The sequence below is a fragment of the Oryx dammah genome, unplaced genomic scaffold, assembly GCF_014754425.2.
Source record: "Oryx dammah isolate SB20612 unplaced genomic scaffold, SCBI_Odam_1.1 HiC_scaffold_23, whole genome shotgun sequence".
NCBI lineage: Eukaryota > Metazoa > Chordata > Mammalia > Artiodactyla > Bovidae > Oryx > Oryx dammah.
This window is the reverse complement of record NW_024070207.1, coordinates 57,553,232-57,569,379: the sequence shown is the minus strand read 5'-3', so window position 1 is coordinate 57,569,379 and position 16,148 is coordinate 57,553,232. Positions and strand designations below refer to the sequence as shown.

At 54.1% G+C, this 16,148-nt stretch overlaps 1 protein-coding gene across 3 annotated transcripts in view; it reads left to right on the top strand.

Moving 5' to 3' along the window:
- The window catches only part of BCAP31 (B cell receptor associated protein 31), a 29,168-nt gene extending 14,456 nt beyond the window's left edge, over positions 1–14,712 (top strand). For all 3 annotated transcript variants that reach the window (XM_040265577.1, XM_040265578.1, XM_040265579.1), the window contains exons 5-8: positions 11,461–11,596; positions 12,445–12,565; positions 13,372–13,472; positions 14,360–14,712. In XM_040265577.1, coding sequence (XP_040121511.1) covers positions 11,461–11,596; positions 12,445–12,565; positions 13,372–13,472; positions 14,360–14,398 — 397 coding nt within the window. In that variant the 3' untranslated portion in view covers positions 14,399–14,712. The remainder of the gene's footprint in view (positions 1–11,460; positions 11,597–12,444; positions 12,566–13,371; positions 13,473–14,359) is intronic.
- Positions 14,713–16,148: the final 1,436 nt, after the last annotated feature.

Below are 16,148 nucleotides of genomic sequence, written 5' to 3'. Positions count from 1 at the left end.
ATCGCTCCATCTATAACGACCTGACTTGATCTGCGGTTCCCTCTTGTTTTCTGCCTACTCCTTTAGGGCTGGGTTCTGTTGCCACAGTCAGTACGGATGGGGCGCCCTGGGCTTTGTTGCGAAGTTCCCTTGCCCAGGGGCCTGTAACAGCCCACGATGGCCCTGAGAGGCGGGCGGCTGTAATGAGAGTGGGTGTTGGAATTAGCTGGGTTTGAGCCCTGGGTCTGTTACTGTTGAGCCATGTCACCTCGAGGAAATCACTCAGTCTGTGGAGCCTTTTCCTTCCCCAGTTAAATGGCTGAGAATGCCTTTTCACAGGCTTGGTGTGAGGATCAAGGTGACTGGGGCTGTGTTCTTGGCATCCTGCCTGGCGGGTGGGGAGTGCTTCATAAACAGTGACGTTCCTGGTATCACCCCAAGTAATGAGAGAGTTTTGTGGGATTTTCCCCACTCGTGTGGTAGGCTGTGCCACAGAGAATGCCAGGCCTGGCCCTCAGGGTCTTTCCACGCTGGGCACAGGATGGGGAGAGTGAGTGCAGGGGGACGAGTGGAGGGCCAGGAGAGGCTGGCCGAGGAAGGGCTTGGGGGGACACACCGAGGAAGCCTCAGGGCCCTGGCGTCTGGTTGGATGTTGCTGGGGGTTCTCAGGCCTGGCCGAGCACTGGAGGCAGCAGAGAAGAGCAGCCCCCTGAGGGTGTCACTCAGTTTCAACATCTCCATGGTCTCCTTGGCCAGTCTAGTTTGATCACCCCCATGATCCTCTGGAGTATTTTGAAGCCAATCCCAAATAGCGTGTTTACAGGCAAAATAGGACTTTTTGCTTTGCTAAAAATAGGATTTTTAGCTTTGAAAAGAGAGGAACTTGGTTAAAAAGTCTTAAGCACGCTAGCATTTTGTGTGTGAGAACCTTAGAGTAACTTCATAGTAACCAACTCAGTGGTGATTGGTCACATTTCCCAGATTACTTTGCAGGTTTTGCTTATACTTTTTTGAAAGTGAAAGGAAAGTGAAAGTGGCTCAGTCGTGTCTGACTCTTTGTGGCCTCGTGGACTATACAGTCCATGGAATTTTCCAGGGCAGAATACTGGAGTGGGTAGCCTTTGCCTTCTCCAGAGGATCTTCCCAACCCAGGGATCGAACCCAGGTCTCCCGCATTGCAGGCGGGTTCTTTACCAGCTGAGCCACAAGGGAAACCTAGAAAAGTATACTTTTTTACTCTTGCTTTAATCTGCATCTAAATAAGGTAACTGAGGGGTTTTTAAAACCTGATGCTCGAGATCATCCCAGAGATAAAGTGATTTAACTGAAGGGCTGACCTTAGAAGGCCAGGTAGAGGGATTTTTGGCCTTTATTTCCTCTTGATCTGTCAAATCAGCTGCCATCATTTTCTGAGACTCTAGATACAATAGTGCTTCAGAGCTAAGCACTGAGTAACAGACTTTTTGATAAGTCCATTGATTTCTAGTCTCTTCCTCCTCCAGCCAAAGTCCCCCAGCTGCATTAGTGTGCTGGTGTCCTGTGGGTGCTAGGCCCAGCAGGGGCTCTGATAAAGTGGGGACTGTGGTAAAGTGAGGGGAGTTGCCTGTGAAGAGATCACGGAAGACCATCTGACATGCATCGGAACGAGCATCAGCTTCTTTTAAAAGTGGATTATTTGCTCAGCTACTTGGTTTTGGCCAAAGAATTCTCTTCCTCATACTCTAAAGGCAAACGGCAAATGAGCAGTTTGGGGGCATGGTGCCAAACAATAGGGGCTCAGTCTTCCTGATTCCGAGGTCATGGGAAGGAAGCCTGATGTTCCAGCAGGGTCCCTTTCTTGGAAGGCAGAGCATAGGAGGCATGGAGAGCAGGTCTGTAGATGGGAAGGACTGTGAGCTTCTCCAGCCCAGCGCCGTCTGACCAGTTGCCTCCAGGCTGGAAGCATGCTCACTGTGAACAAGTGTGGCTGCTGTGACTGAGGAGCTAGATTTTTCATTTAATATCATTTCAGTTCAGTCGCTCAGTCATGTCCGACTCTTCGCGACCCCACGGACTGCAGTACGCCAGGCTTCCCTGTCCATCACCATCTCCCAGAGCTTATTCAAACTCACATCCATCGAGTTGGTGATGCCATCCAGCCATCTCATCCTCTGTCATCCCCCTTCTCCTGCCTTCAGTCTTTCCCAGCATCAGGGTCTTTTCCAGTGATTCAGTTCTTTGCATCAGGTGGCCAAAGTATTGGAGCTTTAGCAGCAGTCCTTCCAGTGAATATTCAGGACTGATTTCTTTTAGGATTGACTGGTTTGATCTCCTTGCTATCCACGGGACTCTTAAGAGTCTTCTTCAACACCACAGTCCAAAAGCATCAATGTTTCGGGGCTCAGCATTCTTTATAGTCCAACTCTCATGTCCATACATGACCACTGGAAAAACCGTAGTTTTGACTAGACGGACCTTTGTTGGCATGCTTTTTAACATGCTGTCTAGGTTGGTCATAGCTTTTCTTCCAAGGAGCAAGCATCTTTGAATTTCATGGCTGCAGTCTCCATCTGCAGTGATTTTGTAGCCCAAGGATATAAAGTCTGTCAGTGTTTCCTATCTATTTGCCATGAAGTGATAGGACCAAAATTTTAATTTATTTGAATGGAAAGGCCACCAGTGGCCTCTGTGTTGGATTGAGTAGCTGATACCTCCTCTAGTCCTTTGCTTTGTTCCTTGTTTGGGCCAGGCCTCTTTCCTGGGCTCATGGCCTTGCAAGAGACACTTTGCTTTGGATTGGAGTACTGTGTGGGGCTTTCCTTGTAGCTCAGATGGTAAAGAATCTGCCTGCAGTACAGGAGACCGGGGTTCGATCCCTGGGTTGGGAAGATCCCCTGGAGAAGAAAGTCACCAGTGGCAACCCACTCCAGTATCCTTGCCTGGTAAGTCTCATGGACAGAGGAACCTGCTGGGCTGCAGTCCATGGGGTTGCAAAGAGTCAGGCATGACTGAGCGACTAACACTTACCTGCTGTGTGGGGGCACATCTGGGGTGACTGCTCCCTCCCTCTGAAAGGTTGCTTCTGCAAGCCGAGCCATGACCTCCAGAGGAGAGGAGTTCGAGCCAGGGTCAGAGACGAGGCTTGATCACTTGGAGCATTTTGTGTAGCAAAGTTTTATTAAAGTATAACAGATAGGGAAAGCTTCTGGCATAGACATCAGAAGGGGACAGAATATGTCTGTTAGTAAGCTTATTAATCAGATAAGAGAGATACCTCTAGACTGGGGGAGTTTCACCAGGCCCCTCTCCCACAATATATATGCATTTTTGAGATAGGATGGTACAAAGGTGTCTCATTCCCCCCCCCCCCCCCCGCCGCCATAAAACAATTGACATGAATACTGGTTTGTTGAACCATTATCAGCCCAAGGTTTGAGAAAAGAAAAAAAGTTAATCTTGAACTACTTTGAAGAAAGGCAGATTCTAAAGCAAATACATAGTTTCATTAAGAAAAACATTTCCATAAGAAAAACACTTTTGTGTGTGAAAGTTACTCAGTCCTGTCCGACTCTTTGTGATCCCATGGACTATACAGTCTGTGGAATTCTCCAGGCCAGAGTACTTACTGGAGTGAGTAGCCTTTCCCTTCTCCAAGGGATCTTCCCAGCCCAGGTCTCCTGCATTGCAGGTGGATTCTTTACCAGCTGAGCCACAAGGGAAGCCCAAGAATAATGGAGTGGGTAGCCTATTCCTTCTCCAGCAGATCTTACTGACCTCAGAATCGAACTCAGGTCTTCTGCATTGCAGGTGAATTTCCTGATAGCTCAATTGGTAAAGAATCCGTCTGCAACTGGGGTCTCCTGCATGGCAGATGGATTCCCTGATAGCTGAGTTCCACGTAGGGTTCTAACTGTTGCTTCTTGACCTGCATACAGATTTCTCAGGAGGCAGGTAAGGTGGTCTGGAATTCCCATCTATTGAAGAATTGTCCACAGTTTGTTGTGATCCACACAGTCAAAGGCTTTGGCATTCATCAGTAAAGCAGAAGTAGATGTTTTTTTGGAATTCTCTTGCCTTTTCCATGATCCAGCAGACGTTGGCAATTCGATCTCTGGTTCCTCTCCCTTTTCTAAATCTAGCTTGAACATCTGGAAGTTTTTGGTTCACGTACTGTTGAAGCCTCACTTGGAGAATTTTGAGCATTACTTTGCTAATGTGTAAGATGAGCAATCGTGCGGTAGTTTGAACATTCTTTGGCATTGCCTTTCCTTGGGATTGGAATGAAAACTGACCTTTTCCAGTCCTGTGGCCATTGCTGAGTTTTCCAAATTGGCTGGCATATTGAGTGCAGCATTTTAGCAGCATCATCTTTTAGGACTTGAAATAGCTTAGCTGGAATTCTGTCACCTCCACTAGCTGTGTTCATAGTGATGCTTCCTAAGGCCCACTTGACTTCACACTCCAAGATGTCTGGTTTTAGGTGAGTGATCACACCATTATGGTTTTCTAGGTCATTAAGATCTTTTTTGTATAGTTCTTCTGTGTATTCTTGCCACCTTTTCTTAATATCTTCTGCTTCTGTTAGGTCCACACAGTTTCTGTCCTTTATGATGCTCATCTGTGCATGAAATGTTCACTTGGTATCTCTAATTTTCTTGAAAAGATTGGTAGTCTTTCCCATTCTACTGTTTTCCTGTCTGCCTTTGCATTGATCACTGACAAAGGCTTTCTTATCTCTCCTTATTCTTTGGAACCCTGCATTCAGATGGGTATCTTTTCTTTTTTCCTTTACCTTTAGCTTCTCTTCTTTTCTCAGCTGTTTGGAAGGTTGTGGTGGAGAGTTCTGACAAAGCATGGTCCACTGGAGAAGGAAACAGCAAACCACTTCAGTATTCTTGCCTTGAGAACCCCATGAACAGCATGAAAAGGAAAAAAGAATGGACACTGAAAGATGAACTCCCAAGATCGGTAGGTGCCCAATATGCTACTGGAGATCAGTGGAGAAATAACTCCAGAAAGAATGAAGAGGTGGAGCCAAAGCAAAAACAACACCCAGTTTTGGATGTGATTGGTGATGGAAGTAAAGTCCGATGCTGTAAAGAGCAATATTGCATAGGAACCTGGAATGTTAGGTGCATGAATCAAGGCAAATTGGAAGTGGTCAAACAGGAGATGGCAAGAGTGAATGTCAACATTTTAGGAATCGGTGGACTGGGATGGGTGAATTTAACTCAGATGACCATTATATCTATTAATGTGGGCAAGAATCCCTTAGAAGAAATGGGGTAGCCATCATAGTCAACAAGAGTCCAAAATGCAGTACTTGGATGCAATCTCAAAAATGACAGAATGAACTCTGTTCGTTTCCAAGGCAAACCATTCACTATCACGGTAATCCAAGTCTATGCCCTGACCAGTAATGCTGAAGAAGCTGAAGTGGAACGGTTCTGTGAAGACGTACAAGACCTTTTAGAACTAACACCAGGGGGACTTTCTTGGTGGTCCAGTGGTTAAGAATCCACCTTCCAATGAAGGGGATACAGGTTCGATTCCTGGTTGAGGAACTAAGATCCCACATGCATCAGGGCAACTAATCCCTTGCCACAACTAGAGAAGCCCACTCACCACAAGGAAGACCCAGCTCAGCCAAAAATAAATAAATAAAAAATTAAAAAAAAAAAACTAAACACCAAAAAAAGATGTCCTTTCATTGTAGGGGACTGGAATGCAAATGTAGGAATTAAAGAAATACCTGGAGTAACAGGCAAGTTTGGCCTTAGGGTACAGAATGAAGCAGGGCAAAGGCTAACAAGAGTTTTGCCAAGAGAACGCACTGGTCATAGCAAACACCCTCTTCCAACAACACGAGAAGACTCTACACAGGGACATCACCAGATGGTCAATACCGAAATCAGATTGATTATATTTTTTGCAGCCAAAGATGGAGAAACTGTATACAGTCAGTGAAAACAAGACCGGGAGCTGACTATGGCTCAGAACTCCTTATTGCTAAATTCAGACTTAAATTGAAGAAAGTAGGGAAAGCCACTAGGCCATTCAGGTATGACCTAAATCAAATATCTTAGGTTTATACAGTGGAAGTGACGAATAGATTCAAGGGATTAGATCTGATAGAGAAGAACTATGCCTGAAGAACTATGGATGGAGGTTTGTGACATTGTACAGGAGGCAGTGATCAAGACCATCCCCAAGAAAAAGAAATGCAAAAAGGCAAAATGGCTGTCTGAGGAGGCGTTATAAATAGCTATGAAAAGAAGAGAAGGGAAAGGCAAAGGAGAAAAGAAGAGATACACCCATCTGAATTTCGTGTAGAGAAGGCAAAAAACCCTGTACTTGATTTCCTCCTGCTGCTTAGGGAGCTCTGGCCTCCCTACCTGTTACCCACTCACCTCCCACTCCGTCCAAGTAGCCAGAGCGCCCCCAGTGCATTTCAGCACTGGAGCATCTGCCTGGGGTCTGTGGCCTCTTTTGGTTGCTCTCTGTCCCTGGTTTCAAGAAGGCAGTGTGACAAGCTCGCTCCTGTTCACGGCTTCTCTTCAGCTCCAGAGGGCCTGCCGCCCCTGCACTCTATCTGGCCTTGCTGTCCCCAGAGTAGACATCGGGGCTTATGCTTGAGTTGCTGCAGGGCCTTGGCCTTTCCCCGACCCCCTCCTGTTTTTTCTGACTTCAAGGGTGAAGAGGAACTCTTGAGGGCTGAAATGTACTCCTGAGATGGATGGATGGGGGCAGCCCTCAGAAGGTTTTTCCCTGGACAGTTTCTGAGTCAGTTCTCCTTCCTCTTCTGCTGCCTCCTTATTTCTGTGACTCGAGACTCATTAGGGTGAGAGTTCCCTGGGGCCACTTCAGCCCTACTGTTAGACTTTGCCTGTCTCCTTTGCCTCAGGCTTTTGCTGGGGCGGCACCTGGCTTTTGGCTCCTCGCCAGGGCGGCCACCTCCCCACGCGTCTGCACTGCAGCCTCTTTGTTTTGCCTTGGCGTCCACCTGCGGTGCAGGGCACCACCTGGGACAGGGTTGTAGTCAGCCTAGAATGTCAACAGGTGGCGCTGTGACCCCAGCTTCCTGCTCGCACGGTACAACAGGGTAAGGGAAGGTGCCTGCCCATTTGTCTTGTCCTGTCGTTTCCTGAGGGCCGAGTGACTTGGTAAATGCTTGTGGCAGGATCGGCAACAGCCAGGGTGGAGCAGGGTGGGCACAGGCCTAGAATATTCCTTTTGGGATGTGCGAGGACACTCCTTGCTCTCTTTTCACTTCCTACGAAGCCAGCCCTCCCCTCCAGTTCACCCAGAGGAGGCAGACAGGATTGGTGGAAAGCACCTGTGAAGCACGTCCCTGCTGCTTGATATGCTTGGTTCTCTCTCTACTGCTGACTCTTATTTACTCAATTTTTTAGGAAAGCCGTCTTCAGTGTCCAGAAACATCTTACCAGGTCTCTGGGGGTGACGTTTGTCTGCCAAGGCCACTTTTGGATTCTCTTATGGTTTGGGCCGTGACGTCTCCCTCTGTCACTGGATGCATTTATAACCCAGACCCCGGGCCCCTCTGCCAGCCCTGTGCCTCTGGGAAATCCCTTTGGCGGTTGTTTCTCACCTGTTGTCCAGAAATGGCTAAGAATAGGTACCTGCAGAACAGGACTTGGGCGGTCGAGCTGAGCGTGATGGAGCGGGGCCAGCAGGCCTGGGGAGAGCAGGCCGCCAGCCTTCTCTCTGGGCTGACTGCCATCTCTGTGCTGTTGAGACTTGGAGATTCTGAAGTGGAGCCCCTCCCACTGTGTGCCCTGCTCTGTCCTGGGTCTGGGTCCCAGGGTAGACTCAGAGCATTCAGGAGACAGAAAAAGGGTGCACTGATGTGCCTGAGAGGGAGTGGAGGGTTTCAGGAGCTTTGGAGCTGGATCTTGGGTGAATGAAGGGCAGGCCCAGGAGCATGGGGCCTAATGTGTCAGGGGCAATAAGAAGTTCTAGAATGCTTACTCCTGGGTAGGCCTGGATGGCCATGCTAGGGAATGCTGCTCTTGGTTTTTCCGGGTAACCGGCAGGGGCACCCTTTGAACTTGGGCCAGGGCACTGGGCTCTGCCCCTAGCTTTGATGATGAGAGTTTTCCCAAGTGCCTTCTCAGCTACCATGGCAGTCACAAGCCTAGCTGGCTCATCACCGTGGGTCTGACATGGCACCAGCTGTCAGCCTATGGTTCAACTGACGGGCAAGCCCTGCCCGTGACAGCCTGTGTCCCCCTCGCTGCGGCTGGGCTGAGGGAAGGCTGAGTCTAGTGAGAGCCAGAGCCCTAGACCCACGTACTGTCCTGGCCAGAGGTGTGGTCTCAGCTGCGGGGGGCAGCAGACGTCATCTGCTGGGCCCTTTCCCGGTGGACCCAGGACAGGAGGGTCGGGAGATTGAGGGTGCTGTCCTGGGCCCAAAGGCATCTGTAGCTGGGCAGCCAGTGAGGAGCAAGTGACGTGGTGATGTGGGGAGATGGTCAGGAGAGAGCAGGGACTGTTCAACAGGTGGAGGGGACCCTAGGCGTTGAGGAGAGGCTTGGAGGGGAGAGCAGGCTGGCTCTTGAGTCATCAGTGAGCACGCTCCACCAGGAGGGGGACTGGCGCCGGCCGACATGCAGTGGCGTGGTATGAGGCAAGCGGGAACTGGTGTGCTCACGCACAGCCAGCGGTTCAGTGTTACTGGAGTAGAGGGCCACGCAGGTGGGGAGGGGACAAGAGCCAGCTCACCAATGGCTGTGTGCCAGCCAGAGGCAGAAGGCGGGCATCAGGGATCGCAGCAGAGGGGTGACATGGTCAGACTGTCTTGGAGACGGGTCGCTGGCTTTCCTTGGGGTTGTGGTTTGCAAAACTGTATGATCAAGGATAGGGAGGAGGCTAGTTAGGAACCTCCAGTTAGGAAAGAAGCAGTGAGGCCTCAGGAGGACTGGGGCCCCCGGTGACATGCAAGTCCGAGAGCTCAGGTAGATCAGCGATGCCATCTACCGCAGGGCTGGTTGGCTTGTCTTGGATGGGCTGAGTCAGCCATGCCTTGGGGACACACAGGAGCTACCAGAGGGTAGGCCGCTGGATGTCGAGATCTGGTCAAGATCCTGAAGGCAGGCATTCGGGGGTGTTGGAGGGAAAGGCAGGGGAGAATTGCAAGGGGGTGACCTGTCAGCTGCCCCAAATGCTACAGACAGGCTGCTCCTGGGATGCGGTGGTTATTGCTGGTGGCGTGGTCAGGGCAATGCTCAGGTCAGTATAGGTTGGGGCGTGGAGGGGCCAGGGGAGCCGCGAGGGGCTTGGGCTGCTGGGCAGGAGAGCCTGGAGGGATGAGGCTCCTGGCAGAGGGAATTACCGGAATCGCCAGGGGCTGGGTTGGAGGAACAGGTCTAACAAGAAAGGAGAGGACAAGGATGAAGACGGTTGGTGTGAAAGACACGTACGTGGCAGGGGCAGGGCCCTGATCCTGGAGGCTCCTGACCTGAATCAGGGAGGCCCTCACGGTGGGCAATTCTGGGGCTCGGTACCATGTGTTCACTCTTGCTGCTCACCCTGGTTCTCCGTCAGTGGGGCTGGGCTGGGAGGGCCCTGAGCAGAGCTGGGCCTGGCCTCCCTGGCTCGGCTGCTTTGCTCACTCACAGCCCTGCCACAGTCGGCCTATGGGGGCTGGCAAACAGGGAGCGTCACTTCGAGTTGGCCCGCCCCGTCATTGCCGACTGGGTCTGCCAGGTGGCACACGTGCCCTCCCCCCCAACCCAGTCTCCAGCTGGGAGGAGCAGCTGGCTCCACCCCACCAGGATCGTCTCAAGGCTGCCTGTAGGCTCAGGGTTGAGTGAGACTTGCTTTTCCTGCAGGGCTCCTCTGGGGACCGCCACTCTGCCTGTGTGCCTCAGGCATGTTGCTTCTCTCTCTCTGGCTCCTGGGGCACTCGAGAGGTCCCTGCATTTCCAGGGCTCCAGCCCGGTGGGGGGCAGGCTGGTGGGCAGTCATGGCTGAGACAGGGAAACCTGAGCCCCAAGCCACGAGGTCCCGCTCGCTAATTTTAGAGAGCACATGTCACTGGAAACTCTCCCTTCCTGCCAGGAATCAGTCGCCTGGCTCTCCCCATCCTGACAGGGGCCCCTGAAGCCGCTCTCTGAACCAGGAAGCGTGATGGGTCCCTCATAGCTCCCATGAACCGCTTCACCTCGGGTTCATCCCTGGCAGGGGCCCTCCCGTCTCTCCCTGCTCCTCTCGGCCGGTGTGAGTAGCAGGTGTCCACAAGAGCCCTGTAGAGGCCGGAGATGATGCCTCAGAGCAGGCGGCTTCAGTTGCTTTGTCTTCTAAGAGTGAGCACTTCGTTGGGGAAATACCCTTGCTGAGTCCTCCCTTTGCCCCTGGGGCCCTGGCTGTCCCGCACCCTCCTTGGGGCAGTGACTGGGCAGGTCCATCCTAGCCTTTGCCCTGCTGCATTCTGTACTCCAAGGCCAAACGTGCCTGTGTTTCTTGACTTCCTACTTTGGCATTCCAGTCCCCTATAATGAAAAGTGTATCTTTTTTGGGTGTTAGTTCTAAAAAGTCTTCATAGAACCATTCAACTTCAGCTTCTTCAGCATTACGGGTCAGGGCATTGACTTGGATTACCGTGATATTGAACAGTTGGCCTTGGAGACGAACAGAGATCCTTCTGGCTGGCAGCGGCATGGCTGGTCTGGACCTGAGATGTGTGCCTGGGCCCTGATCCCTTATCCTCTGTCCCCCTCGCCCTGGGAAACCTCAGAGTGGTGATCCTGTCTAACACACGTGCTCTGGCAGCCGCCTGTGGACTGCCCACGGGAAGGGGCTGAGGAAAGAAGAGGTGTCTCCATCTCGTGGTTGCCCTGGGGCGTGGTTCCCTGGAAACTGAGAACATGGCGTGGTTGCCAGCTCAGGCCTTGGGGTCAGAACGGGCAGGAGTGCACATTCCAGCCACATTGGTTTCTGGCTCGTAAGCAATGGCTTCAGCCGCCTGAGTCTCTGTTTCCCTCTGTAAAATGGGGGCAGCGGTAGTGTCTGCCTCCCCAGGTGGGCTGGATGACTCGGCTGGCCTGTTTGAAGTGCCCCCAGCACGGGCTGCTTCGGGTGATCAGGGCGAGCGCAGCCTTGCAGCAAGGAAAGGGGCAGCGGGGCTGCTTTGGCATGTCCAGGCCCCACCCTGCAAAGTGCCAAATTCTGGGCCTCCAGGCTGGATGTAAACCCAGTCCCCATTGTCCTGTCAGGCCCCTGCTGCCTGTGCCTTCCTTCGAGGCTGGAAGAGAGCCCCAGGGCTGCAAGCAGCCTTTGGGGGGCATTAGCAATCATGGTGGCAGAGGACAGCTCCCAGGTCCATCTCCATCTTTGCCCTTGTATTGGCAGTACGTTGCTCTTCTCCAGGCTGGCGATCCAGAAGGACAGGTCTCGGTTGGAGGCAGGTAGAGGGTAGGTGCAACCCAAAGAAGTTCACGCGAGCCATTTTTTCCTCTCCCTTTGTTTTATCAACAATTATAGCTTGCTTAGACGCCTGGTGACTCTCATCTCCCAGCAGGCCACGCTGTTGGCCTCCAACGAAGCCTTTAAAAAGCAGGCAGAGAGTGCCAGTGATGCGGCCAAGAAGTACATGGAGGAGAATGACCTGCTCAAGAAGGTGAGTTGGTTCCACCTGACCCCCTTCCTTCCCCCCTGCCACGTGACATTCTTCATGGGCCTTGGAAATGTGTGACGCTGCTGTTGTCCGAAAAGTGAAGCAGTCAGGCAGATGGATGAATGGACATTTTTTGCTGTGGAGGGCAGGTGTCTGGGAGGGGTCTGGGGGTCATGGTGGGCAAGGGGGTGCCCTGGCTGCTCTGTTGCCTCCCTCTGCTGTAGCCAGGTCAGACTCTTCCCTGATAAAACTGACTCCCTAAGGAGCCGAGCCCTGGGCTGTGAGCATGGGGCAAGTTAGCACAGAAACACCCAAGATAAGACCCCACTGGTCTTCCTGAGGATGGTTATCAGCTGGGGATGAGGTGGGGCAATCCTCAAAAGCTTGTCTGAGGAGGTGAGGTGTGAGCCAAGCTGGGGAGGAGGAGATGGACGGAGCCGGATTCAGAGGCAAAAGACAGTTGGCCTGGCAGTGCTGTGTGGGGGCTTCTTGGCTAGAGTGAAGGGTGGCGCTTGGGGAGAGGGAGACTGGAAGGTCTGGATCAGTTGGGGTTGACTGGCCGCAGTCCCCAAATAAATGACAGCAAGTTGAGTTGTTGGCTAGCTTGGGGGAAACTCGGAGGAGCTGCTGAGAATGGAGCCAGGGCAGGCAGGGCGTGTGGCCTGTGAGCTGTAGCAGGTGGCTGGGAACACACAGTGGCCCGATTCTGTGCTGACATTTCCGAAGGGGCAAGTGCCCAGGGCAGCTTGAAGAATCCCAGCTCAGTGGGGAGGACAGACCAGGCCTTCTCTCCCTCCCTCCTCCCTCCCCTCCTCCACCTGAGTGACCTGGATCCTTGGCACTCTTCCTAGGAAGCTGGCGGTGTCACCAAGTTGGGTGGCAGGGAAAGCGAAGTGAAGGTGCAGGAAGAGAACAGGAGCCTGAAGGCTGATCTCAAGAGGCTGAAGGACGAGCTGGCTGTTAACAAGCAAAGTGAGCGCTACCCTCGGGTCACCCGTGGCCCCCAGAACTCTGGAGCCTCCGTGGGTGGCTGCCGCACCTTCTATGCCAAAGGATTCATAACAGACTTGCACGCAGGCTGAAGAGCTGGGCGAAAGTAAACAGTGGCTCCCAGCTCGCCCAGCTGAAGCCCAGCTGGGGTTGGCCTCAGCAGGCTGGGCTTCGTGGTTTAGCAGTCTGTGCAGGGTCCCACCAAGGAGGGCCCAGGCACCCCAGAGACGCAGGGGCTACCTCCAGAGCATCTCAGCCAGTGCCAGGCATGGGGAATGGCACTCTGTCTTGTTAGCAGGGGCCTGGTGGGTGGGGAAGGCAGGCTAAACCAGAGCTGCTAGTGATGTTCCCATCTGCTTCCTTCCTAAAGCCCTCTCTTGACACGTCTCTTGTTCCCAGCTTCAAGGCTGGGGTCCCACTGCTGCTCTCGCCCCGAACCTTTTCAGAATGTTTCTCCCAGGCCTCCAGCCCCCCTGAAGTCACTCCTGCTGAGAGCCACACAGGGTCTCTCCATGACAGGGTTTGGTGGGAGGGAGCCCCGATGTCTTCCTGTTGCTCCAGGTTTGTTGGCCAGGCCTCTCCCACTTCTGGAGACTCCCCTTCTGGATGCTTCCACAGCAGCTGGCAGAGGAGTCTTCTTGAGAAGAAGTCTTCTTGAGGGGTCTCCCAGACACTCTCACTGGGGACGGACCTGGGGCAGCCGCATCTGCTGTCTCCAGTAAACAGAGCTTTTCTCCCTCAACCTCATCTTTTCATTTTCCTTCCTTCACCATTTGTGCTCCCCCCAGAACTGGAGAAGGCGGAAAATGAAGCTCTGGCCATGCGGAAGCAGTCTGAGGGCCTCACCAAGGAGTATGACCGCCTGTTGGAGGAGCACACGAAGCTGCAGGTCAGCCCCTCAGCCTCTGGGCCGACCTGTCCGCTTGGCGAGGCCTTGGCAGCAAGCTGGCTGCAGTCTCTCCCAGTTCCCCTGATTTCCTTTAGTGCTGCTCCAGCCAGTGCCAGTCTGGGCCCCAATAGCCAGAACCCTTCCTTGGGTAGGAGGGCTGTGGCCTGGTAGATGGCAGTCACTTAGCAAGGTGGCCTTGGTCTCCAGGCCAGCCCTTTGCGCTGTGGGCCTTCCCAGCCTCGTACCCCGCATCAATGCCCTTGAGTAGAGGTCCTTTCCTGCCATGTACCCCTGGTGCACAGTTTGGAGCCCCCCTGACTCCTGTTCAGGTTTACTGAAGGGCCCCAGCAAATACCAGAGAGATTCATGGGAAACTCCCCTCCCTGCCCCAGGCCTTCCCTGCGCTGGGGCAGAGAGCAGGGAGCATCACAGGTCCTAGTCACTTGCCCTGTTTCCAGATGCTCTGGGAGACCGGAAACTGGGCGTGAGGGCTACGGAAATATCCCTGAGCTCTGACAGCTTGACTGAGTGCTTGGGGGCCCAAGTTGGGGTGCCACAGAGGGTGGAGAGGCTGTCCCCAGCCCCCAAAGGAGGACCAAGAGCTGGAGCTGAGGGCAGGCTCGCAGGCAGGATGTGGGAGGGACTTGGAAATGCGGAGGCCACTGTGAGGATGAGAGGGAGGGCAGGTGAGGCCCAGGAGATGGGAAAGAGCAGCAGCTTCAGTGAGGGGCTGCTCAGGAGGGGCTTCCCAGGCTCATCGGCTGCCTGGCATGTGGTGAAAGGGGCGCCCGGCTGGGTCTTTGGGGCTGAGGGGACTGGAAGGCAAAGGGGAGGAGTGCACCCTGCCCCTCCCCCCACCGCTTTGCAATCGTCTGTCCCCTCTGCAGGCGGCAGTAGATGGCCCCTCGGACAAGAAGGAGGAGTGATGCTCCCCAGCCGCCCACAGCCGGCTACCACTGGAGGGCCTGGCCTCGCTCGGTACCGCCATTCTCTCCTTTGCGCTTCTGTTCCCTCATGCTGCTTGCTGTTCCATGCACTGCCTGCATTCCTTAGGGGACCCGGGTCCCCCCCCAGAATGAGCCAGGCTGCGGCGGGGCTTGCTTTCCACTGGGCTAAGCCCCTCGATGTCGCATGCTGATATTCTGGGCTCCTAAGGCCCCTCTCCTCCGGTCCTGCCGCAAGGCAGGCAGAGCAGGAAGAATAGCTTCGTGGGGGGCAATAAAGTCTGTTGTGTCATGTCTGTGCTGTGTGCGTGTGACTGAGGCCGCGGGGAGGCCGCCTTGTGATCCCCCCGCCTGGACCAGCTGAGACACTGATGGCAGGCAGCTTGGGCAGAGACCCTGGCCCCAGGCTTGGCCCTTGAGGCCTGCAGGACGCTTTTCCCTGCCTTTGTTCTAATTCCCAAAGGCTCCCTCCTCCCAGGCCAGGTGCGGGTGCACTTGCCCTGTCTATGTCCTGCCTCGGGTACCCCAGGCCAGGCCTGGCTTGACGGCCATGTGGGGCATGTTGGTCCCGTCATCTCCCTGGGCCCAGGGAAGCTCGGGAGACACAGGGAACCCACTGGGCTTCCGGGTGGCAGCCTCGCCTGCCTCCTCTGGGTCCTGTTCATCACATTGAGGCCAGATAGAGCATGGCAGAGTGCCACTAGTCCCTCCCTGCCCCGCCCCCTCCTGAAGATTTCCAGGATGACCTCTGACTAATGCCAGAGAGAGCGAAGACGTGCCCTTGGTGGTGACCTACGCCTGGCCAAGGGCAAACGGAGGCAGTGGGCAGAGCCTTCAGGTGTCTCTTGGGGTCCCCTCTGCCACCCCATGAGCCTGCTCTGGCCTGGACACCCCCTGGGCTGCCTTGGCAGGTGGCCGCTATCAAGGAGGCTCTAGTGTTTTTCTGCTGCTTCTGAGGACTGGGTGAGGGGTTGGGGGCAGGTCGGAGGTGTTTTTTGTCGGCATTCGGGGGCCCCTGGAAACTGGAGTGCAGACAGCCAGCATTGAGCACCGGCTTCTCCCACCAGGCTCAGGTTGGTGGCTCCCTTCAGAAGTGTTCCTTGCCCACATTCTCATGGAGAGTGCCACCCTCCTTTCCGGGCAGCCTTCTAGGTGGTGTCTGCCGCGGAGGGAGGCTGCAGATGACACCCTCTGGTTGCTATGCCAAGGCTGAGAGCTCGTCCCACTTTTCCAGGAAGTGTTCCCTGACTACCTCGGCCTCCCTGAGCTCACCTTGCTCTGAACTCCTGCAGGCCAAAGTCCGCACTGTGGGCCCTTAGGTTCTTCCCTGGGCTGGGTGGAGGGGAAGCAGCTAGCTGGGGACGAGAAGAGAGTGACGGGGATGGCCAACTCTTAAAAATGGAAAGCATGGTGCCCACCTTGCTTAAGACTGGAGGGCCAGCTGTAGGCACTGCCCGCTCTGGCCCATTCTGAAGGCTGCTGCAGCCGGCAGCCTCTGCTTAGAGTGGGGCTGTAAGCCACTGTACCCAATAGTCTTCTGCCTTGCTTGCACCTCTGGTGACCTCGTGGGCACCACGGGGCTGGGCTGATCCGTCTCCTGGCCTGTCTCTCCCACTGCTGGTCTGCATGTCCTCTGTCTACTGCAGGGCAGGTTCCCTGGTTAACAGGTCCCAGCCAAGCAGCATGACCTCTGTCAAGTGCCCCTTACTGCGCTGTTGATGTTTTCTGAGTC